The 24,668-nt window shown below is 47.7% G+C and overlaps 1 protein-coding gene across 2 annotated transcripts; it reads left to right on the top strand.

Moving 5' to 3' along the window:
- Positions 1 to 5,762: 5,762 nt before the first annotated feature.
- Positions 5,763 to 23,944, top strand: LACTBL1 (lactamase beta like 1). Of its 2 annotated transcripts, none has more exons than XM_048519417.1 (8): positions 5,763 to 5,956; positions 6,418 to 6,560; positions 14,649 to 14,790; positions 15,452 to 15,561; positions 16,532 to 16,689; positions 17,824 to 18,071; positions 20,213 to 20,318; positions 20,623 to 23,944. In XM_048519417.1, exons 2-8 carry the CDS (start codon positions 6,540 to 6,542, stop codon positions 21,599 to 21,601), a joined length of 1,764 nt encoding a protein of 587 aa, XP_048375374.1. In that variant the 5' UTR covers positions 5,763 to 5,956; positions 6,418 to 6,539; the 3' UTR covers positions 21,602 to 23,944. The 2 variants fall into 2 exon arrangements, with proteins under 2 accessions (XP_048375374.1, XP_048375375.1); XM_048519418.1 differs by having other exon boundaries at positions 5,805 to 5,862.
- The last annotated feature ends 724 nt before the right edge of the window (positions 23,945 to 24,668 follow it).

The raw sequence follows: 24,668 nt of genomic DNA, 5'->3' as shown, positions 1-24,668 counted from the left end.
ATCCATTTTCACCATTGTTTGCAAGTGGATTTTGCTCTTCCACACAGTAAAATCCAGCTGCAGCGTGCATTGAAAGTGGATTGAAAATGCTTTATTCTGCATGTGTGAAACGGACCCTGCTGCTGATATTCAGACTTTACTAGCCCTGACTTTGGAGATGGTATTCAGATGTTTACTAACGCTGAGTTTCCCTTTACACCTATCCATCTCTATGAATCTGTCTAATCCCTCCTGAGGCTCTCTCTAAGAATGTAAGAAGAGCCCTACTGGATCATACCAATGGTCCATCTAGTCCAGCATCCTGTCTCACTCAGTGGTGGGTTGTGTGCGCTGGACAGGATGTAGAGGTTGAGATATTTCCCTGATGTTAGCGCCTGGTGCTGGTATTCAGACATTTACTAACTCTGAATGTGGCATTTCCCTTTAATTATTGTAGTAGCAAACTGATAGACTTATCCTCCACGAATCTAACCCTCCTTTATGCTGTCTATAAGAACATAACATGAGCCCTGCTAGATAAATGCAAGGGTCTGTCTCAGGTGTGTTGAAATCATTTGTCATATATAACATATATAACACATATGGATATATAACATAAGCAGTGGCAAAGCGCCAAGGGGGCGGGGGGTGATGCACTGGGCGCACAGCGGTGCAGGGGTGTAGCGGGGGCATTCTGGGGCATGGCACGGGCACAGGGTGCACGCTTGCCCCGGGCACCATTCCCCCTCGCTCCGGCCCTGAACATAAGTGCAACTTGGGAAGGCTGGGTACTGAGTCTGTGTGTGTGTGTGTGTGTGTGTGTGTGTGTGTGTGTGTGTGTGTGTGTGTGTGTGTGTGTGTGTGTGTGTGGTTGCCTCGGCTGGCCCCAGAACGGCATCAGGGGTACGCCTGGATAGGTGAGGCTGCGGCAGGGTGGGGTGACTGCCTTGAGAGGTTTATCAGGCCTGCAAGCCAGCCAAGGTGAACCAATCTGGCCTGGCAAGTCCGCATGGGCTCACCAGGCCAGATTGGGAGCGGGGGCGGGGGTTCTCAGCTGGCTCGTGGACCCGGTAAGCCCTTTCAAGGGACCAGATCGGCCGCTGAGCTGCATGTCTGACCCCCTGGTCTATCTAGTCCGGCATTCCAAATCACACGGTGGCCAGCCAATTACTCTGGAGGGCCAACAACACGACCTGAAGATGGGGTCCTTCCCTTCATTTTGCCTTCCGGCATTGGGATTTGGAAGCTGACTCTCTCTAAATGTGGCAGTTCGCTTTAGTCACCCCGGCTCGCAGCCACTGATAGACCTGTTAAAGTAGAGGACGATGGGAACCTCTCACATTCAGCCTCCGAATACTCCATTTGGGTGTGCCCAGCAATGTAAGCCCTTGGCTTTTAGCCTGGGGAGCATGAGCAGAGACCCACAATAGATGGCCCGATGAATCCAGGTCCATTTAGGATGTGTTTGCTTTCTTTTTCTTTGGACAGTGTAGGAAACCACTAGGAAGCTCCCTTTAGGGTTTTGTGCTCTCAAATCACCCCCATACGGTTTTTCGAGGCAAGAGACGTTCGGAGGTCATTTGCCATTGCCTGCCTCCTTGACACAACCCTGACATTCCTCGGAGATCTCAAATCCGAACACTCGCCACAGCTGACCCTGCCGAACTTCTGAGATCTAATAAGGCCAGACTTGCCTGGAGCTATCCGGGCCGGAGCAAACGCAACACAAAGACGCCCTAACACATAAATCACATAAAAAATTCAAACGCTGTGTCACAAAAAGAAGGCAAAGCTCCTGTGATGTGGACCAAGCAGATAAGCTGTGGTCGGCTGGGTTTTCCACCACAGCTGCCCGCCTTTGAAAGCACATGTCCACTTTCCTTAGCCCAGTGATGGTGATCCTAAGACACACGTGTCAAACGTGGCATGCCACAATGTTTTGGCATGCAAGGGAGGGGAGGCAGGGGCCCCGGCATCTGGACATGACCCACCCACCCTAGCGGAGGGAGAGGGAAGGGAGGGAGGGGGAGGGGTGGCATGCAAGGCAAGGAGTGAGGGAGGGGAGAGGAGAGGGGAAGGGGTGGCATGCAAGGGAGGGGAGGCAGGGGCCCCGGCATCTGGACATGACCCACCCACCCTAGCGGAGGGAAAGGGAAGGGAGGGAGGGGGAGGGGTGGCATGCAAGGCAAGGAGTGAGGGAGGGGAGAGGAGAGGAGAGGGGAAGGGGTGGCATGCAAGGGAGGGAAGGCAGGGCCCCCGGCATCTGGACATGACCCACCCACCCTAGCAGAGGGAGAGGGAAGGGAGGGAGGGGGAGGGGTGGCATGCAAGGGAGGGGAGGCAGGGGCGGGGAAGGGAGGGGAGGCATTCGCTGACACCCAACAACAATTCTTCTTCCTGTTTGTATTTTCATTGTTTGTAATGATGTGACTTTTTTATATAGCGCGCAGCACCGCATGTGATCTGACTATATCTTCACTGTACACATAAAGAATTGTTTCTCTTAATCAGGGTGGTGTAGAGGTTAAGAGCAGATGAACTCTAATCTGGGGAACCGGGTTTGATTCCCCACTCTGCCTCTTGTGCTGTGGAGGCTTATCTGGGGAACTAGATTACTCTGTGCGCTCCAACACAAGCCAGCTGGGTGACCTTGGGCTAGTCACAGTTCTTCAGAGCTCTCTCAGCCCCACCCACCTCACAGGGTGTTTGTTGTGGGAGGGAGGGAAAGTAGATTGTAAACCCCTTTGAGACTCCTTACAGGAGAGAAAGGTAGAGTATACATCCAAACACTTCTTCTTGGGGCAGGGGAGAGCGACACAGCAGCAGAGCCAAGTTAGGCATTAAAAAAAAAAATTGGACACGCCGAGCCCAAAACAGTTTGCCATCTCTGCCTTAGCATGTGAGGTGGCCAAACTATCCAGGGGGTATTATTCATTGTCTGGCTCTCATAGAGGAATTGATCTGGGCCATAGCCTGCAGGGGGCAGCAGAAGCCCATAACTGGCCCACCAGGGATTCTCTGGGATGTCAGAAAAACAGGAACCTATGAAGGAATGGAATGGGTGAGCGCTCTGGCGGCTGAAGGCTCATGAAATTGCCTTCAACAAAATCAAAAACTGTACTGACTGGCTGCAGTTGTCTCAGATCCTCTTAGCAAGGGATGCTGGGGTTGAGTCAGGGGGGCCCTTCCACACAAACAGAACAGTGCACTTTCAATCCTCTTTCAATGCACTTTGCAGCTAGATTTTACTGTGCAAAAGAGCAAAATCCACTTGCAAACAATTGTGGAAGTGGATTGAAAGTGCATTATTCTGCATGTGAGAAAGGGGCCGGGGATGTTCACTGTGCAAAATATGAGTGCTCCTTAGTGTTGTCAGTCTCCTGGCGTATCCTGGAGATCCCCCATTGTCACCACTAATGTAGAAGAGTTTTGGATTTATACCCTGCCTTTCTCTCCTATAAAGAGTCTAAAGGGGGCTCACAAACCTTTTCCCTTCCTCTCCTTACAACAGACCCCTTGTGAATGAGGTGGGGCTGAAAGACTTCTGAAGAACCATGACTAACACAGCAGGCTTCATGTGGAGGAGCAGGGGGGAATCCAGTGTAGCAGATAAGAGTCTGCCACTCATGCTCAGGAGTGGGGAATCAAACTGAGCTCTCCAGATCAGAATCCACCTGCTTTTAACCACTACACCACGTAAGATCGCCTGACAACACAGTTCGTGCGGGCACTTTGCAACCATGACTGAGATAATTGCATGCAATGCTCGGCTTGTATGCAAATGATTTTTGTCGGATGGAAAATTCTGCTGGTCTAGACGTGTACATGTGTGTTTGTGTGCAAGAGAGAGAGAGTGTGCGCACACATGGATGTATACCTCCATGCGGAATGTGTGAGTGCCCAATAACCCCCTTCCACACACACGCACGCACGCACGCACACACACACACACACACACACACAAACACAAACACAAACCTGGTGAGATGAATTCCCAATGTCCTTGGCGCTCGGTTAGCTTGGTTCTCTATTGAACACTAATCACTAATAAAGATCTTGTTGCCATGGGGCTGAAACGTCCAAAGGCGAGATCTATTATCTGTAAACTGGCTGCCAGCAGGGAGTTAACGAAGGAGCTTGGAGACAGCTCGCCCCCTGCAGGTGTTCTGAAGCCGGCCTGAAATTGATGCAGGAACTCCCAGGGCTGAGAGAGACAGTAAAAAGCATGTGCGTGCAGGCACACTCTCAGAAAGTCCAGATGGGAATCTCGGTTTCTTGCACCTATGACATCTCCCCTGCAAATGAGCTCCGGGCTTTGAGACTGAGAAAAGTCTTGGCCAGATACCTTCGGGGGCTTCTGCCAATCACAGTGCATAGTCCAGAGCCTGCGATGATTTCAAATCTCTCAGCGTGGTGTAGTGGTTAAGAGCAGGTGGATTCTAATCTGGAGAACCGGGTTTGATGCCCCAGTCCTCCACCTGAGTGGCAGAGGCTTATTTGGTGAACTAGACATGTTTCCCCACTCCTACATTCCTGCTGGGTGACCTTGGCCTAGTCACAGTTCTTCAGAGCTCTCTCACCCCACCTGTGTTGTAAGGAGAGGAAGGGAAAGGAGCTTGTAAGCCACCTTGAGTCTCCTTACAAAAGAGGAAGGTGGGGTATAAATCTAAACTTCTCCTCCTCCTCCTCTTCTTCCTCTTCCACAATACTAGAACCAGGGGGCATTCATTGAAAATGCTGGGGGGAAGAATTAGGACTAATAAAAGGAAACACTTCTTCACACAACGCGTGATTGGTGTTTGGAATATGCTGCCACAGGAGGTGGTGATGGCCACTAACCTGGATAGCTTTAAAAGTGGCTTGGACAGATTTATGGAGGAGAAGTCGATCTATGGCTACCAATCTTGATCCTCCTTGATCTGAGATAGCAAATGCCTTAACAGACCAGGTGATCGGGAGCAACAGCCGCAGAAGGCCATTGCTTTCACACCCTGCATGTGAGCTCCCAAAGGCACCTGGTAGGCCACTGCGAGTAGCAGAATGCTGGACTAGATGGACTCTGGTCTGATCCAGCAGACTCTTTCTTATGTTCTTATGTTCTCATGTTCTCTTCCTCTTCCTCTTCCTCTTCCTCTTCCTCTTCCTCTTCCTCTTCCTCTTCTTCTACTACTACTACCTCTGCAATTTCTACTCCTGAATCCTCATTTCGATTTTGCCTCCCCCCCATGCCAGCGGAAGGTCCTTAATTTTCCTGGTATTTTGCTTCCTTGCCCCCCGTTTTCCTGCACAGTGTTTCAGCACTATCTCTCCATCCATCAGTCAGCATTAGGTCTGGATAACTGACATTTAAATGGCATATAGTGTACATATTAAATCCTGTCTAAACGTCCCATAAAATCCATTTGTATACAAGCGAGTGCACAAAACTGACAGTCGCTAGCTGAGTGCAGAGCCCACTGACACAAGTATAAATGAATAGAAATGTCCCTTTGATCATCAGTTGAGCGAGATGAACTACAAAAGAGATCTGAGGCAGTTTCACGGTTCCTCTCTACAGAAAGGCAGTTCCAATCAGGGAGCACTGGAGCCAGATAGGGTTGCTAACTGGCTAGGAAAAATGGCCTCTGCCTTGCTGATTAGTCCACAGATAGACCCAGAAGGAAGTTGTTTATAACCCAAATCATCATCTCTGGGGCTGTTATCTAGTTAAAAACCTTAGCTGAATGACCAGATGTTCTGCACATCGGCTCTGGGAGGGCCGTAATCTGAGCCAGGCGGGATTAGCGTGCTGTCCACTCTTAGCAACATCCGCAGCGGCGAGTCCGTCCCCAAAGCTGCTCCCCCACCCCGTGCCGATTGAACAGATGAGGCAGCCGCAGAAAGGTGGTGAGATTTTCCTGGAATCTCTCGCTGGGTTCAACACCCAAGAGCAACGTGGTGGAACCGACCGGGCTGGCATCTCCACGACCTTTGAGAGGTGCTTGCAAGAGGCAGGGGATGGAAGGGGTGGGAATTCTGATCCTAAATCCATTGTCTGCCCCTTCTAATTCAGCAGAAAACTGCTCTGGTTTTAGGAGAGTCAGAGATGGCCCCGCAGCAACAGAAATTCTCTTGGGGCATTGACATCCACAGCCACTGGAAGAGAAGGTCGTGAGGGCACAAGAGTTATTGGTATCGCTGTGACAGCCAATGTTGTGCAGTGGTTAGAGAGTTGGACTAGAGTCTAGAAGACCTGGTTCGAATCCAGTCAATGACTCTCATGGGGTGGCTTTGGGCCAGCTGCAGCATCTCAGCCTAGCCTAGGTCTTGTGAGGATAAGAGGAAAGAGAAAACCACTGGGGAGATAAAAATGCATTTGGTTTGCAGCATTTGGAGCCTGCTTTTGCGCACCCTATTCTAAATAGATAACCGTGGGTTTCTTTGGATGCCTCCACACAGGAAATACCACTCTCGAGAGGATTGGACTGGAGAGAGGACTTCCACCTCTTCTTTAGCAGCACTTTGTCCTGGGATTTGCAGAGATGGCAGGAGACATGATGAGGACCGAACCGTAGCAAGCCATGGAAGGCCTCCAGCTCCGGGTAAGGCTCAAGAGGGGGAGGGGCGAGATATCTTTGCAGGGGTGGTATGAGGGGTTGAGCACCCACAAAAGTCAGCATTCTGTCAAGGGGCCTGTGGCTATCTCTGGGAGCTCCACTGCATCCTTTCAACTTTGGCAGCTCCTTTATTCTTTCAGTGAATGAGAACTAGCAGCCGACTCAGCCCGCGTGGTGTAGTGGTTAAGAGCAGGTAGATTCTAATCTGGAGAAGTGAGTTTGATTCCCCGCTCCTCCATATAAGTGACAGAGTGTTATCTGGTGAGCTGGATTTGTTTCCTTGCTCCGACACATGAAGCCTGCTGTTTGACCTTGGGCTAGTCACAGTTCTCTCCAAACTGTCAACTCCGCCTGCCTCACAAGGTGTCTGTTGTGGGGAGAGGAAGGGAATGGAGTTTGCAAGCCCCTTTGAGTCTCCTTACAGGAGAGACAGGTATCTCTGTGTGAGAAAGAGACAGTGCGGTAGAACTGAGAAACTATAGAGGTTTCTGTTGCATCAGACCAGTAGTCTGTCTAGTCCTGCACCCTTGTTTGACTCAGAGGCCAATCAGTGCCCCGGAGGGTCAAACCAACAGGGCATACAGGGTAAGGCTGGGCATAGAGCAGGGGTCACTAGGGAAGCAGGGGTTGGGCAAATAGTTGTGAATTTCCATGCTAAAATATGCCTGTCAGTGTCCTCAATATCTTATCATTAAGAATTGGTTTATACATATGGGTGCATTTAAGAGCATGTGTATAAATCTCTAACAATAAATTACGAATTTACAGCATTGTGCAGGAGGTAAGACTAGATGACCTTTGGGGTGCCTTCCAGCTCTGTTTCTATGTTTCTAAGGTTTTTTAGTGTTCATATTTTGAGGTGGGGGGCCACCAAATGTGGTGTTCCCTTTTAAGCATTGTGGGTTGGATTCAGCCTGCTTTTTAAAATTTAATCTTACCCAACTCCCACCTCCTATAACCATATTCCTTATGCTTTTGTAAAAAAAAACATACAACACACTGTTTGGGGGGATATCCCAAAATGACCCCTACCTCAATATTTTGGGGGAATCAAAGTGAACCCCTCTTCATTTTCCGCCAGCAAAGAAGCTGATTGAACCTAACTTTGCTGACTAACTTCCCCTCCATGAATCTGTTGAATCCCCCATTTGAAGTCAGATATGCTAGAGAGCCAACGATCAAGAGTTGGGCGTTCAATACCAGTATCCTTCAAATGCCCCCCCAAATCCATATCAAGTACTGGATGCATTTGAACGTTTCTCCCCAGATAAGGTTTCGTGTGCTAAAATCATGTGGATGGGACAAGAAAATGGGTCAGACAGCGTGCGACTAGGAAGAATACTCAGAATTGGTGCTTGTTAGATGCTTTTTTGGAAGGGGGGGGAGTGAGAGGGACTCCCTGGAGTCAAGAATTGTGGCCTATAAATAGAAATAAGGACAAGGAAGGCCAGAAGCCGTTGTTCAAAAGGTGTTTCTTTCCCAAAGGCTTGTGGCAAAACTCAGTAGGAAATAACTTATTTTCCTTCTCAAAGCCGTCCCCTGTTGTTCTGTCTAGCTCTTCTGTTTGAAGGAGGGTCACCCAAAGCATTTGAGTGGATTGTGGTCCAAACGGCATTGTGTGCGAGTCGAACAAGGCAATTGTCTCTGACGGCTGGCTGGAGGTTGCCTTGAAGTTTCGGAAAGGAGGTTATACGTTTCTACATTTTAAAAAAGATCAGTCGGTAAATATATGTCAAGATCTGCTCTGGCTAGAGCTGAGATTCACATGGATATTCTACTCTCCCTTGGTTCCCTTATCATTATAGTATTTTCAAGAGCACCCACATCATGTCTTCTTTTGTTTGTCCAGCCGCCCCTGTGTTTTGCCCATTTTGCTGCAGTCTTCCCAAAACCTGGTTTGGTATTGTCTTTTTGGAATAATCACAGTTAAAACACATTTGGATATTGTGTGGCTAGGAAAGTGTGCATTTTTGCAGGCCTTAAAGAAGAAGAAGAAGAAGAGTTTGGATTTATATCCCATCTGTAAGGAGACTCAAGGTGATTTACAAGCTCCTTTCCCTTGCTCTCCCCACAACAGACACCTTGGGAGGCAGGTGGGGCAGAGAGAGTTCTGAAAGAACTGTAGGAATGTAGGAGTGCAGAGTGTAAGGAGACTCAAGGCGGCTTACAAGCTCCTTTCCCTTCCTCTCCCCACAACAGACACCTTGGGAGGCAGGAGGGGCAGAGAGAGTTCTGAAAGAACTGTGTTTAGCCCACGGTCACCCAGCAGGAATGTAGGAGTGCAGAAACACATCTGGTTCACCAGATAAGCCTCTGCCACTCAGGTGGAGGATAGGGGAATCAAACCCAGTTCTCCAGATTAGAATCCACCTGCTCTTAACCACTATACCACGCTGGCCAACATCAACCCCAGTTCCCTTCCCTTAGGGGCTTTTTCTAGGCTTTCTTTAAAATAAACTAGGAATTGCAAGATCAGTACAGCAGTAAAGCAATCTAATGCCACAATCTCCTTGTCCCCAGCTTTCTTTTTTTCTCCCCCAAAGTAGGTCTCTATTCCCTTTCTTTACAATTACAAAAGTAATGTATAACCTACACTTTCCCCCTTATAACTCCACAACAAAAAGTGATGGATCTTTTTTTTTTTAAAGGAAGCTGGGAAATTGTTGACAATAGATTGCTATACCACTGCAAAGTTACAGCAATCTTTTTTTAAAAAAAAAGTTTTAACAATCTTTTTTGAAAGTCATAAAATTCCTTCTGGGAGTATGGGGTGAAACTGTAGCCACAGGAAATTGTTATGATGATACTACACCGACAATGTGAATGTTTCTGCATTCACAGAGGCAATGAACAAGACACAGGGAGACAACGTAGAAGTCTCTCTCTGTCTCTCTCACTGCATCGTAGCAATAATTTGAAACGGGATTTTTCTGTATGGACAAGGTTATCCAGCTGCGGAGGGTCGCTGTAACACAACAGTAGCTCAGTATCTAATTGTGTGTGGATGAATCCCTGGGGGAGAGGGGTGGGAAAGGGACATAAAAACTTGAAGATGCCTGCTGGACCAGGCTAATGGTCCATCAATTCCAGCATCCTGTTTCACACAGTTATCCTAAACAGTCACCAGAATGGTTAGGAAGGCTCCAATATTTTTATCTTCATTTGCTGCAGTTGCTCTTCTGTTGGTGTCTTGCAGGTTTAGACTGGAGTAAACAGGCATAGGATTGTGGTGTAAATCTCTGACTAGCTGGCACTGAGTGATTTATGAGTGGATTTTCCAGTCATTCTTAAAAAGATACTAATTGTGTTGTAGTCTGTACCAGATCTGGGACCTGGTGCAGGGAGTTAACCCTTCTTTTGGCATGGCTGCACGGATTAAATTCAATCCCCATAAGACTGGAAGAAGGAAACGGAAACAGAGAATGTCAGTCTTTTCCCCCTTCAGACCAATCACAGCCTGGTCAAGTATGGCTTGCTTTATTTACTTGAAAATTCAATTTTTACTGTGCCTTTTCCCAACAAGTTGGGCTTGGGGCGGCTTGCAACTAAACAAAACAGTTTAATATTACATGTCATACAAAATCCTCAATTAAACAAAACGGTTTAATATTACATGTCATACAAAATCCTCAATTAATAATGTAGAAGTGCTCTCAAATATGCAAAAATGGGGGGCAGTCAGAGAGGAGAAGCCACAACCAACCCATTAAGAAGAGAAGAAGAGTTTGGAGTTATACCCCGCCTTTCTCAGCTGCAAGGAGTCTCAAAGCAACTTTCAACTCCTTTCCCTTCCTCTCCCCGCAACTGACCCCTTTTGAAGTAGGTGGGGCTGAGAGAGTTCTGAGAAAACTGGGACTAGCCCAAAGTCATCCAGCAGGCTCCACGTGGAGGAGCGGAGAAACTGACCCAGTTCACCGGATTAGAGCCCATTGCTCTTAACCACTACATCATGCAGCAACAATGGGAGATAAAGAATAAGAAGAAACAATAAGGGAGGCGAAAGGGAGGAGGAAAGGGGAAAGGAGAAAGTCAAGCAGAAAGGAGAAAGTGAGGCCAGCTACATGAAAGATGTGAATACAGGTCTGTTCACCTGTAGGCTGTTTTCAGTCGGCGAAACCATGCAAACAGAAGGGTTAAACCCTTTCTCCTGGGTGTCGTGGTTTAGAATTAGCTTTCAAAGCAGCTGCTTTTTAAAAAATGCAGGAAGGATCCAACCCTGAATCCCCTGGCTTCACATGCATTTCTAGCCTTGGATGGGAAACAGCCTCCTCCTAACGCGACAGGACGTAGGAATATGTGAGCGCAGAGGCTCAGAGTCCCACCGTGCACAGTGGGCCGTTTTATACGCCGCAGCTGCCGAGGTTGACTCTGAACTGCTGATAACACATTACAGGCCGGTTCAGGCATTTAGGACTCGATCGTTAACCAGAAGAGCAAACACCCTCCTGGCTTTTAAATCGCTGGCAGTTGCAAAATCAGGCATGCCAGGCGAAAAGGCAGAGCCTTCAGCAGGGCAGAGAAGATAGTGGGGTGCTCAGGCAGTGATTCGTGGGAAGAGAAGAAGAGAAGAGTTTGGATTGATACCCCACCTTTCTCTCCTGTAAGAAGACTCAAGGTGACTTACAAGCTCCTTTCCCTGCCTCTCCACTTACCTCACAGCCCCACCTACCTCACAGGATGTCTGTCGTGGGGAGAGGAAGGGAAATGAGTTTGTAACCCCCTTTGAGTCTCCTTACAGGAGAGAAAGGCGGGGTATAGACCAGTGGTGGGCGTAAATCTCCAATAGCACGCGTGCTGTGCCAGGTGTGGCACTTCAGGAGCTCCTCCTCTGTGGGCAACGCTAATACACAATGAAAGCCTTCGGCCATGGGGCGAGAAGAACTAAAGCGCAAACCTTTACCTGGGAGTAAGCTCAGTTGCTGGCAATGGGACTTGCTTCTGAGTAAACCCTCCTAGGGTCATGATTCACCCGTTTGAAGCATTGCATGGTTGCTTCACCCTCTTACTTCTGAGTAACGCACGCCTCAGAGCAAACCGTATTTTCTAAACAAAAACCTCAGTATTCAGGTTAAATTGCCATGTTGGCACTTTGCGATAGATAAGTCGGTTTTGGGTTGCAATTTGGACACTCGGTATCGAAAAGGTTCACCATCACTGGTATAGACCCATACTTCCCCTCCTCTCTGTCTCTCAGCCTAGCCTGCCTCCTAGGATTGTTGTGGGGGGGGGGTAAAACAGGGAGAGGAGAATTATGTGCATAGCTGTCAGGAAGAAGGCAAGAAGAAAATGGGATGAAGAGTGAATGAAAAACCAGTTGTATAGGGAAAGATTGACTCCTCCCCCTTTTCCCTTCAGATTTTGCCCTTCTCATAAATGGGCACTTCTTGATGCCCAAGTGACAACTGGGGGAGGAAGATGGGCATAGGTTAGGCTAATCCTCTACCAGGCAGATGCAGGGAGATGAAGGACTTATCAACAGTTGAGGTCAGCCCCACTTTGCCCGCAAGGCTGAAAAGCATTAGAAAGAATTAATATTCTGTCTCTCAGTGTGAGGGAGAGGCAAATCCTCCTCTCCACCCTGAGATGTTTAATCCCTGGTGCTCCTCACCAGGAGGTTTCTACAAAGCTGAACAAAATGGAGACATGGGCAGAGCAATCTGGCGGGGGTTTTTGGCTCCCTGAAATGCCCTCCTTAACAACAGTGCTTCATAACAACTTTGAAACCTATCTGAAGTTTGCTAGGAAGGAGCCTTCCCAATATCTCCTGGAAAACTGCTCTGTAGGGTCATCACCACGACTAAATATGTACATGTGCTTGCTGAGGCATGTCTGATAGCTTTTAGCAAGGGAACACCCAGGATTGTTGGATTAATTGACACTGATGTTCGGAAGAAGAGTTTTGGGTTTATATCCAGTGGTGGGATTCAGCAGGTTCACACCACTTTGGCAGAACCGGTTGTTAAAATGGTGCTTGTAAACAACCAGTTGTTAGATTATTTGAATCCCACCACTGGAACCGGCTGTTAAATTATTTGAATCCCACCACTGTTTATATCCGACTTTTCTCTCCTGTAGGGAGACTCAAGGAGGCTTACAAACACTTTCCCTTCCTCTCCCCACAACAGACACCTTGGGAGGTCAGTGGGCCTGAGAGAGTACTGAGAGAACTGTGATTAGCCCAAGGTCACCCAGCAGGCTTCACGTGTAGGAGCAGGGAAACAAATCCAGTTCACCAGATACGAGTCTATTGCTCATGTGGAAGAGTGGGGAACCAAACCTCATTCTCCAGATTAGAGTCCACCGCTCTTGAACCACATTGGCTCTCTGTTTCTTACTAGAATCGAAAATGGAAATGGAAAATCTGGACAGCAGCCTTTTCCTTCTGATGAACCTATTCAGTTGTCAGTTGTCTCTCATGTCCTTCTATTTCCTCACGTCATAAAAAAGCAACTAAAAATTTTATAAACTCCATTATCAGGGACAGCAATTTTCATATTTTTGGTTTAATTCCCTCTTTCCAGTTTTGCTCACCGGAGGAGAACCTCAGTAACAAATAGTTGACGTTCCTGGCAGCTGGGCTGTGACACAAATATTGTTAAAGGGTGTGTGTGATCAAATCAAAACTGACATATGGCAACCTAGCAGGATTTCCTAGGCAAGAGATGTTGAAAGGTGGTTTGCCATTGCCTGCCTCTGTGAGGGCTAAGAGAGTTCTGAGAGAACTGTGACCAAAGTCATCCAGCAGGCTTCATGTGGAGGAGTGGGGAATCAAACCCAGTCCTCTGGCTCAGAGTCCACCGCTCTTAACCACTATACCACGCTGTCTCCCACAATATTGCTAACACTTCAGTCACACAAACTGCCTCTGTGTCAAGCTGCTAATTTATATTTCTTCCGCGAAGAGTGCATTTCAAATCCGTTTCAGCTAAATATTTTAAAAATGCACTGAGTTAAATGGAAGCAGGGTTAGAAAGAGGAAGGTTATGTGTTTAGGTGGAAGGGGGGAGACCTAAATTGCACTCGCAAAGTCGGAACTGGGTGGGGAGTACAGGCGTTGCTAAGAGAAAAAGCTTGTCTCTCAGATGTCCCTGGAGATAAAAGAGTGAGCTCTGCCCCGGTTTGAGGTCATGTTTCTTTTTTTAAAAAGTCATTACCTTTTCCATGCCCTCGGGTATGATGTTCAAGGTATACAACACAAGCGCAGGAGAGCTTGTATTTTGTATGTCAACAGCCAAGGAGCAGCAGGAGAAGGAATGTGCATCAATGAACCAGGGTGTTTTGCCAAGTAGGCAAATCCCTTGAGAAAGAGATGCAGCTGAAAAATTGACCTTCCAAAGGGAAAGGGTGCTTCTGGATGCTAGCTGTCCTCCAGGGGCGTATCGCACAGGGGGACACATGGGGTCAAATGTCCCTGGGCTGTGGCCACTTAGTCATGTGGGGGGTGGAAAATCCTCCCCACACCCCTCCTCTTCTCTCTTCCTCCCCCCGGTCTAAAATGTGATGGTGTCTTTGAGATGACCTGGTGCAAAAAAAGGTTGTTTGGTTGTGGTGGGGGAGGGTGGCCACCCATATGGGGGTGGGGTGGGAGCGACAAACTCATATTTGCACTGGGCTACATTTTCCCTGGATACGCCTCTGCTGTCCTCTACTGGTTTTCTAGCAGTGTCCAATTTCTGATCTTTCCAGGGCTGTTGCTCAAATAAGAAGGGTCAAGGGCTGGGAGCTGAGAATGGGCTGGGAGCTGAGAATCAGTGGAGTAGCGCCAACGGGGTGGGGGAGAGCCATGGCAGAGGCATGGTGGGGGCATTCTGGGGTGGGGTGGGAGTGGGCGGCGCCACGGCAGGGGCGCAGGGCGTAGACGCGCCCCAGGTGGATTTTCCTCTTGCTCCCCCTCTGCTGAGAATGGATTGCTGCAGGAGCCGTCTGCGGGACCTCTGGATCAGGACATTTTGGGCTTCCCAAATCCGAATCCATCCCTCTTAATTGCTACTCCATCCTGGTTCTCTTGTGAACACTGCTGACTTTGACTCCCATTTCCAAAGCCCTGCTGAAGCCCTTCTCTGTTCCCTGCAGGCCTCTAGCAGGCGTGGCCTCTTCCGGCTCTCGGCAGTGAAGGTGAAATTGGTTCACGTAGCTCTGGTCTTCTTTTTCCTCCTCTCGGTGGCCATGACCACTTGCTTCGTCTGGCAGTACAGCCTTCCTAAAGTGGAACCCAGTGAGTACTGAAACAGGTGCCCATCTGGCAAAGTCTCTTGTACTGAAGTTTTTACCCATTTGTTTAGGTCAGACACAGGGATGCCAGCTTCCAGGTGGGACCTGGGGATCCCCTAGAATTACAGTTCATCTCCAGTACAGAGATCAGCTCCCCTGGAGAAAAATAGATGCTTTGGATGGGTGGGTTCTAGGGGAGTGCACCCCAATGAGGTCCTCATCCTCCTCAGGCTCCATCCCCAGATCTTCAGGAGTTTCCCAGCTTGCATCTGGCAACCTTTCCCCTATCCCCTGCTGGTGGCCATAAGGGACGTGGCAACCCAAGGCCCTTTCCCCACAAGCCCCTTCTTAGAAGAGCCATTCCTCTTCCTGTTGCTCACAAAAGGGATAGCTCTTTTGATGTATTGTCGAAGGCTTTCACAGCTGGATTCAGCTGGTGGTTGTGGGCTTTCCGGGCTGTGTGGCCGTGATCTGGTAGATCTTGTTCCTAATGTTTTGTCTGCATCTGTGGCCGGCATCTTCAGAGGTCACAGAGAGAAATGTGTTCATGGTTCATTTACCAAAACAAGAAAAGCCTTCAGACTGGTGGGGTTTGTTCACATGCAAAGGTTAGCAGGTTGTTCATTTAGTTAACCGTCTCCTCCTGTCTCTTGCTTGGTTCCTAGGTCCAACAGTAATGGAAGTAAAGGCAGATGCAGTCCAGATGTGCCCCCGATACCCAGACCCTGTGCCTTTAGATCACCCCATCCCAGTCTTGAAGGATGCTCTGGAACAGGTGAGTTGCCATGGGACCGGTGGATGATGGTGCACACTTCAGCTGTCTTCTTCTGTCACTGCGTGGGACCACATGTGAAGGAGGAAGCTGGTTAGTTAAGCGAGAACGGCTAACTGACTGATCTCCAGTGTGGTTTAGTAATATTGGGTATAGTGTGGTTTAGTAATATTGGGAATAGATAGAGTCTATTTTAAAGCTATGCTGTGACTTATGAGTGGTTTAACTCACCCCTCCCACCAAAAATACAATTTTTGCAACCTCAAATGGTCCCCTAGATCTACTGTTCCTCCTCCTCCAGTGGAAAACCTACAACAGGACTACTGTGTAATTTGTTGGAATACCAGTGCCAGGTTGGATCTTGGGATCTCCTGGAATTATAGCTCATTCCCAGATTGCAGAAGTCAGTATCCCCTGGAGCAAATGAATGTTTTGGAGGGTGGAATCTATGCCACTGTATCCTAGAAGAAGAAGAAGAAGAAGAAGAAGAAGAAGAAGAAGAAGAAGAAGAAGAAGAAGAAGAAGAAGAAGAAGAAGAAGAAGAAGAAGAAGAAGAAGAAGAAGAAGAAGAAGAAGAAGAAGAAGAAGAAGAAGAAGAAGAAGAAGAAGAAGAAGAAGAAGAAGAAGAAGAAGAAGAAGAAGAAGAAGAGTTGAATGTATATTCCCCCTTTCTCTCCTGTAAGGAGACTCAAAGGGGCTTACAATCTCCTTTCCCTCCCCCCCCCCCAACAAACACCATGTGAGGTAGGTGGGGCTGAGAGAGCTCCGAAGAACTGTGACAAGCCCAAGATCACCCAGCTGGCATGTGTTGCACAAGCTAATCTAGTTCATCAGATAAGCCTCCACAGCCAGAAGATTGAATTCTTTGCCATCCTTTATTCTTCTATTTATTCAGGATCTCAGTTCTAACATAATATCTGTGATTAGGTAGACCAGACTCTTGATCCCACACTTATCGCTGCTCCTTCCCTAGGTGGACACACTCCTTCGCCTCAAAATCCACAACCCCAGTCTTCCAGCAATGTCTGCCATTGTTATCTACAACAACACAGTACTGTGGACTGGAAACTTTGGAAAAAGGAATGGTTCGGACCCCCTCTCGAGCATCCCCAATGAATATACCGTTTACAGGTAAACCTACAGTTTTCACCAGATGGAAAGTTCAGGCATAACAGGTGAGTCCCTTTCCATCTGTCTCCCTCCCTCTCCCCTGCCAAGTGAGCACGGATATCTCTAGACTCTTGGACTCTGTCAACCTAGCCATTCACATCCATCCTTATCCAACCAGATGTCTGGATTATTGTAATACACTTAATGCAGCGTGGCCCTTGAAGGTATCTCAGAGACATCACTTTGTGAATCTGCCCTGTGCTGCAGAGTAGTAACCAAAGATCTGCTCACAACCTGAGTTCAATCCCAGAGGAGGACAAATTTCCAGGACAGGGTCACACAGCCCAGAAAACCCACAGTGAGTCTTCATGGACTTTCTGGGCAAATGGGAAAGCGCCACCCAATGTAACAGTGGCACTTCTGGTTTGTACTGGAAGTGACAATGTGATACCAGTGCAATGCTGACTCGGCCATTTCCCGTCAATTTCCCCCCAATACATTGAGCCGAGCATCAGTGGACAAAACTGGTGGAAGAAGAAGAGTTGGATTTATATCCCCCCTTTCTCTCCTGTAAGGAGAGTCAAAGGGGCTTACAATCTCCTTTCCCTTGCCCCCTCATCATACCCTGGGAGGTAGGTGGGGCTGAGAGAGCTCAGAAGAACTGTGAGTAGCCCAAGGCCACCCAGCTGACATGTGTGGGAATGCACAGGCTAATCTGAATTCCCAAGATAAGCTTCCACTGCTCAAGTGGCAGAGCAGGGAATCAAACTCGGTTCTCAAGATTAGAATACACTTGCTCTTAACCACTCCACCATTGCTGCAGGGGGGCAGCAGGCAACTTGGCCTCTCTAAGGTGGGGGGAATAATAAGTACCTTGAAAGAAAAGCAGGACAGAACACTGATGAAAAGTAAAAAGAAAAAGAAACAATTGAATTTCTCCAAGGCCGCTTCTGCACACGCAAAATAATGTGTTTTCGGACCACTTTCACAACTGTTTGCAAGTGGATTTTGCTATTCTGCACAGCTTCAAAGAGCACTGAAAGCAGTTTGAAAGTGCATTATTCTGCATGTGTGGAAAGAGAACGAGCATTTGCAAAGTCCCTGGTCTTTGGGTCAGTCTTCGCTGATGGTTTGTTCCTTGCGTGGGGGGGACAGAATCGCCAGCATCTCCAAGATCTTCCCCACCTTGATGCTGTACAAGCTATGGGAGGAAGGCAAAGTGACGTCACTCGATGACCCTATAGAACGTTACACCCAGAGCTTCACGATCAAGAACCCCTTGGGGCGCCTCAAGGAGTCAGAGCAGCAGTACACGGCGGATGGGCTGATCTTCCTCGAGAAAGGCTCGGTGCCCCTCAAGGCATCTCCGGTGACCCTGCGCAGAATGGCCAGCCAGCTCTCAGGTAAAAGATGGAGCTGAGATGTAGAAGCAACTGGCCTCAGTGGATTTAAAGAAAGACCAAATTACATATACCTACACTCCTTGCACCAGAATCCCCATTATCCTGGCGGTTTATAACCAGTGGTGGGATCCAAAAATTTTAGTAACAGGTTCCCATGGTGGTGGGATTCAAACTGTGGCTTAGCGCCAGTGGGGCTGGGCGGGGCACGACGGGGGCGTGGCCAGGCATTTCGGGGGCGGGGCATTCCTGGGCAGGGCGCTATGGCTTGGGGACGCGCGCTCGCCGTAGCCGGTCGCTTGGGTAGGCTTAATCTAATGCACGCAGGCGCTGGCTGCCACGCACGCCGGTGCACCTCCTGCTAGACTGCTTCAAGTTCTGCGTGCTACTGCTGAGAGGAGGGGCGTAACTAAGGCAAAAATCATGTGACAAGATCACCAATTAGTAACCCCCTCTCGGCACACACAAATAATTAGTAACCTACTCTCGGGAACCTGTGAGAACCTGCTGGATCCCACCTCTGTTTATAACCATTTCTGAATTTGAACGCACATCTCACTGGTTTGAATTGCCAGGACAGGTTTTCTATTGCACAGAAGGAAGGAGGTTGGGGGCGGAGGCTGAGGAGGCGGGGCTTGGGGAGGGACAGAACTTCATTGACGTATAATACCATAGTAGCCATTTTATCCAGGGAAACTGATCTCTATTGTCTAGAGATCAGTTGTAATAGCAAGAGGTTTCTGGCCACCACTGGAGGTTGGCAACCCAGCATCCAACCCAATGAAAACATTCACATTTCTGACCACTGGAGAAAGTTGGACGAGCAGCACAAACCTGCATGTCCAAGCCATCGTGTGTGTGAGCTGCCTTTTGCATCCGGTCCTGCTGAGGGGCCTGAAGTAGTAAGTGTCACTAGGGAATGCCAGGGACACTCTGGCATTGGGATAAAACCATAGAGTTCTGCCCAAATATCAGGACATCCTTGGGGTCTTCCGGTTATGCACTTCTGGGTATATGGGGAGTGATGTCAGCATGCTGGACACCTCCAATGTTCCCCTTTCATTTCCTGATATTTTTTCCACTGTCGACCAGCTGAGCAACATCAGGCAAGCACCCATTGGGTGAGTGTGAATGGCAGCTGTAGGGTTTTGAGACCCCCATAAAAGTATGTGTGTGAACATCAGAAAGGGTTCCAAACACCTGTCTGAGCCATTATTCTCAGAATAACTTACAAACCAACACAATGCACTGTTTATCCCAGTCTGAACCTTAGTAAAAAATGGCCGCTCTCATTCATATTTACGAGCATCTCTAGGGAACTCACAGAGAACGACTCATTTTCTGTCCTCCCACCCTGTGTGCTCTCTCAGATCTCACAATTTTCCTTGTAGCTAATCACACATCCAAGTCATTTTCAACTCTCCCTCCAAGTTTCATCTGCTTTTGGGCATGCACCCAAACACTACCTTGTAAATGCACTCCCAGAATAACATTTTATTATTCCCAAGCTGGAGAACATAATCTTGGAGGTGATGCTCAATTCAAAACACACCTGAGCATAACAAGATGGACACGTTCATAATCCAGACTCAGTAATGATAAACTTCATAATTCAACAACATTGCTCATTTCAAGCACTGAACTGCAGAGATATCCTTCCCAAAGGAGCCCTGTTCAGCAAGCCAGACAATTCAGTGGAAGGTAGAAGGGAGAGCCTGGCTCAGCTTTTCTTGCTACAAGATCTGAACTGCTGAGTTGGGATTCCTAAGCTGTTAATATTTTGGTGACTGCAGTCACCTGACCTGGGATTCCTTTCCAAGTGAGTAACTTGGATGCCAAAGGTAGCCTAGCCAGGAAATCTTCTCCATGTGTTTACACTGAGGCAGCTGTCCCAGAAATTCCCAGGAAGTCAAACCAGGGACACTCTGAATATTCAAGAACAACAAGGGTACCCACCCCAATTAACTGGATGGTAATAATTCCGAAATAGCAAAGGAGAGCCTCTTTTTTCTTTCCTTATCTTTCTTTCTTTCTTTCCTTCCTTCTTTCCTTCTTTCCTTTCCTCATTTCTTTCCTCTCCTCCTTTCCACTAAATGATTCTTGATATGATCCTATGAGAAATGTTCTGCATTTTCATTCTGCAGGACTGCCACGGCGGCTGCGTTCCACCAGCCTGTTGTGGAAAGGAACCACCCAGGAAGCTCTGGCACTCCTGAAAGATGACGTCTTGGTAGCAGACCCAGGAACCAGGTGGGCAGGCATATGTTGAGCCCCACACCCTACTCTATGTCAGGGAAGTTTGAAGCACTCGAAAGATCTGAAAGCACTTCACTGATGCTAAGTGAACGTATGAAGTAATTGCTCTGTCTTGTGCATTTATCATCTACTTTGACCCCAGAGGGCAGGCAACAATTCTGCATAGTGGTGGGTCAGACATTCTAATGCCTTGTCCAGTCTTGACTTTTGTGTGTGTGTCTTGCTGTAGCAGACTACCAGCTACTGATCTGGGATCTGTCACCCTGAACTTTGTGCTTCTCTGTATTTTTCCTCCCAGGTGCCATTACAGCAACCTGGCATTCTCATTAATGGCACACGTGTTAGCAGAACATGCCGCCGAGTGCGAGTATCAGCGCTGGGTCTCTGAGAACATCCTGGACCGCTTGGGAATGGAAGACACTGGCTTTGACATCACACCTCCCATCCGTTCCCAGATGGCCGTTGGTTTCTATGGCAGTGGACAGCCCGCTCCGCTCTATGACCTAGGTTGGTACAGGCCTTCTGGCCAGATGTACTCCACAGCAGCTGACCTTGCCAAGCTAGCCATGGTATTCTTGGGCACCTACCACCGGCGTCTTTTGGAACCAGACACTGTAAAGATCATGCTGACACCCCTCTTCAAATGCTCCAGTGAATACTTTGCCAACAAGACTGGAACACCCTGGGAGATCAATGAGCAGATGGGCTATGATGTTATTAGGAAGGATGGTGACCTGGATGGCTACTCGGCAACTTTTTCCCTGATCCCCAAGCTCCGCTTGAGTTTCATAGTGCTGATGGCTGGGCCCCGTCCACAGGGGAGAGACATTGTAGCACAATCATACGAGTATCTGATCCCAGCCATGGAGACTGCCTTCCGGGAAGCGGAGAAGAGCCTCAATGCGCCTCCAAGTCCCACCCCTTACGTTGGCTACTACACCTATTCAAACCTGACCTTTTATGAAATAAAGGTTGGTGCTCATGGGATACTGGTCATGCAGCAGTTTGGACCACATATCGAGAAGCTGATCCCGGAGAATTATCGGACCATCAGATTGCATCATCTTGAGGACCGGGTCTTCCAAGTGGTGTTTGACAAGGAATTCCCATGCACCTTGAGCTTAGGGTCTGCATCGGTTTCCCTGGAGACCCAAGATGGGCAGCTGTTTAACTTCTACCCTTTTGAGCAGAAGGGGTTGTCTCCTGGTTTCGATGCTCCAGGACTGAATACATACAATGTGGTGCGCATTCCACGCAAGCCGGTGTTCTACAGCTAATTGCCAACTAAAGGGAAGGGGATTTTGACACTTCTTTCTGGGCCCATAACCTACTGTGGCCCATAACTTGCTATGGCCCCCATGACCTGTTGGTAATTCTCTCTGGTAAGAGATACCTTTTTATTACAGCAGAGTACACAGAGGCAAAAAACACAAAGACCTGCAAAACCATGGGGATTCAGAAAGGACAGCACACCAATGGCTTTTTTTTTTGTGGTCTTTTCCTGTAAAACAATATTACTAGCTCCACTGAAGATTGTTTGGACATGTAATTCTTTATTAAAATTATTCACACCCTGCCTTTCCTAATGGCTGAAGGCAGCTTACAAATCATAATTAAAAGCATCACAGTTTAGCATAGACCCCAGAACACCACAACTGTCTTCTTGAACCCCACCCTAAGACATGGCCCATGGTTCTCATACACTTACTGAAATAGATTCTGGGCATTGATCCATCACAGAAACACAGTTTTTTTCAATCGTGTGGCTGAGACATGTTCTGGTTGAAGATCTGGGCATGAACATGCTGTGATCTGGGGTTAGAAGAGAAAAGTTTACATTTATATCCTGCTTTTCTCAACCTTTATGGAGTTTTGTTCCTGTTTGGGTAAGAGAGTTTGGGTTGTGGGAGGGTTCTTTATGACCATGTAGGTGTTTGACCATGTAGGTGTGTGACCATGTATGACCACCGGTATTTGTGTAACTACTTATAGAGAATACCCAAGTAAAGAACATGGATCTGCTTTGGCTACAGGAATTGGGAGACAGTGATTTTACTTCAAAATGTCTTATATCCTGGCTGGACCTCTGGAATAGGGATGGCCAGTGGCATCTGCAAGATTCTCTTGGGATTACAGTTCATCTCCAGACCACAGATATCAGTTTCCCTGGAGAAAGGGGATGCTTTGGAAGGGGAATTGTGTGGCATTGTTCCTCTTCTTTTCGGGCTCCATCCCTAAATCTCCAGAGGTTTCCCAGCCTGGATTTGGCAAACCTACGGGCCTTCCATCCTCCACCAGTGGACATGGGGGCCCTGGAAACCCTATCCCTGAAGCAGGCAGCACCCCCCGAGCTGGACCTGTTAGGAAGCAAAGCGTGCATCAAATGTCCCTACTGCTCCTGGAACATATTTCCTTGGCTGATCCTGCAAGCTTGTAGCTTGTTTGATCTTGCCACGCCTGGGGAAAGGCCTGCATCGTTTTATTCAAGCCAGTGACCTGAATCTTGGCGTTTTATCTTTCGGAGGAGCAAATGGATCTTGTCGTCGAAGGCCTGGCACCACGTCAGCCATAAGGCTTTGGGGCGGATTAAGGACTGAAAGAGAATGTGATGGGAATAGTTTCAAATCCGAGGATTAAACCGTGGGTGAGGGAGGCCAGGATATGAATCTGCACCCTGGGACGATTACACGTGGCCCTGCGCAATCCCATTCACCAACGCTCTTGGGGACAGAATCAGTCAGATGGGCAAGGAAAGGAAACACTGGCTTGCATTTGGATGCAGACAGACTCATGTTTCAATCTTCCAATGGAAAAAAATAATTAGAAATTTCGAGGGGCTTGGGGGGGGGGGGAGGACCTCCTCTGAAATATTTTGAAATGAGTGAAAAACGATAAGGTTTTGCTTGCTCTAAATTTGTAGTTTTGAAGATTTTTCTTTCGGGCAGCATTAGAGGAAGCTAATTGCTGTATATACTCAACTCCGTCTTTATTACAATCCAAGATCAGTGAACAAGAATAGCAATGAAATGTAATCCACAATGATTGTATTTCATAATCACTGTATATGCCGTGCGCGCGTGCATGTGTTTGTGTGTGCTGTCAAGTCGCAGCTAGCTTTTGGTGACGGCACAGAGTTTTCAAGGCAACGGACGTTCAGAGGTGATTTGTGATTACCTGCGTCCCAGTAAACTGGCAGAGTTCTGAGAGAACTAGGATTGACCCAAGGCCACTTCATATGGAAGTGTGGGAAATCAAACTCAGCTCTCTGTGTTAGAGTCCACTGCTGTTCACCATCACACCACACTGGCACTATCTGTGCTGTATACACAGACAATATTCCAAGGACATATTTATTGTTTAAATGGGACTAATTCTGTCTGCAACTAGTTTGCAATAATCTGTATAATAATCCAACACTATTGAAAACGTTGCTGTTTCCCAGGTTATCCATTTGCAAGAAAGAATGTTATATTGCACGTTGGAAATATTGCCTTCCTTCCTTCTGTTCTGTAGTAAGTCAAGGAAGCTGGCCATGTGATATCAGTATTTGCTGCAAGTCCTATAGTGGTTGAATGAGAAACTGTGCCCAAGCAATACACTTTCTTTTGTTTGCTACAAAATCTGTGTTTTCTACTTTCAACTGTTATTTTTTCTCACCTCTAATGATCCAAGGGTTCTTTAATACTGACTGTATTTACAATTTTTGTTGTTGAAAACTGTGCCACCCTAAGCAGGTCTACTCAGAATCCTACGGAAGTCTACTTCACGGGACTTACTCCCAGGAAAATGACTTTAGGATTGCAATTAAGGAATTTATCCCTTTAAGTTTCACAACAATGCCAACAAATAGCACAACTGTATATGCCGATTTACAAAGTGATTCGCAGTGTGTTGTTAAAGCGGTGATGTAAGTTTGGGTTTGAGAAGAAAATAAGCATTGCATATATTTATGAATTCACTTCTCCCCAGATTTTCATTCATCTTCCATCTCCGTAGCAACCAGAACCTCTCAGCAGTATCCTTCATCCCTAATTAGCCATTCCCTTTGCAAGGTGGGGTTATTTCTTTTATTTTATTAGATTTCTATGCTGACCTTCTCCTCACTATTACTACACCATCAAAATAATGTTAGCATCCCACTCTCAAAAAATAAAATGGGCTTACAAACAGTTCTGAAAACAATTCAAAAAGGTGCCTTCACCATCTACTGAAGATCAGAACAGAATGCCAGGGGTACACCTGAAAAGGCAGGTAACATGCTCAAGGACCTCTTCCCACTTGTACAGGAACGAATGGGAAGCAGCAGCCACAGGAAAGATTATTAGGCCTCCCGCTTGGAGCCTT

This window comes from Sphaerodactylus townsendi, linkage group LG16, assembly GCF_021028975.2.
Source record: "Sphaerodactylus townsendi isolate TG3544 linkage group LG16, MPM_Stown_v2.3, whole genome shotgun sequence".
NCBI lineage: Eukaryota > Metazoa > Chordata > Lepidosauria > Squamata > Sphaerodactylidae > Sphaerodactylus > Sphaerodactylus townsendi.
This window is presented reverse-complemented; position numbering and strand designations above follow the sequence as displayed.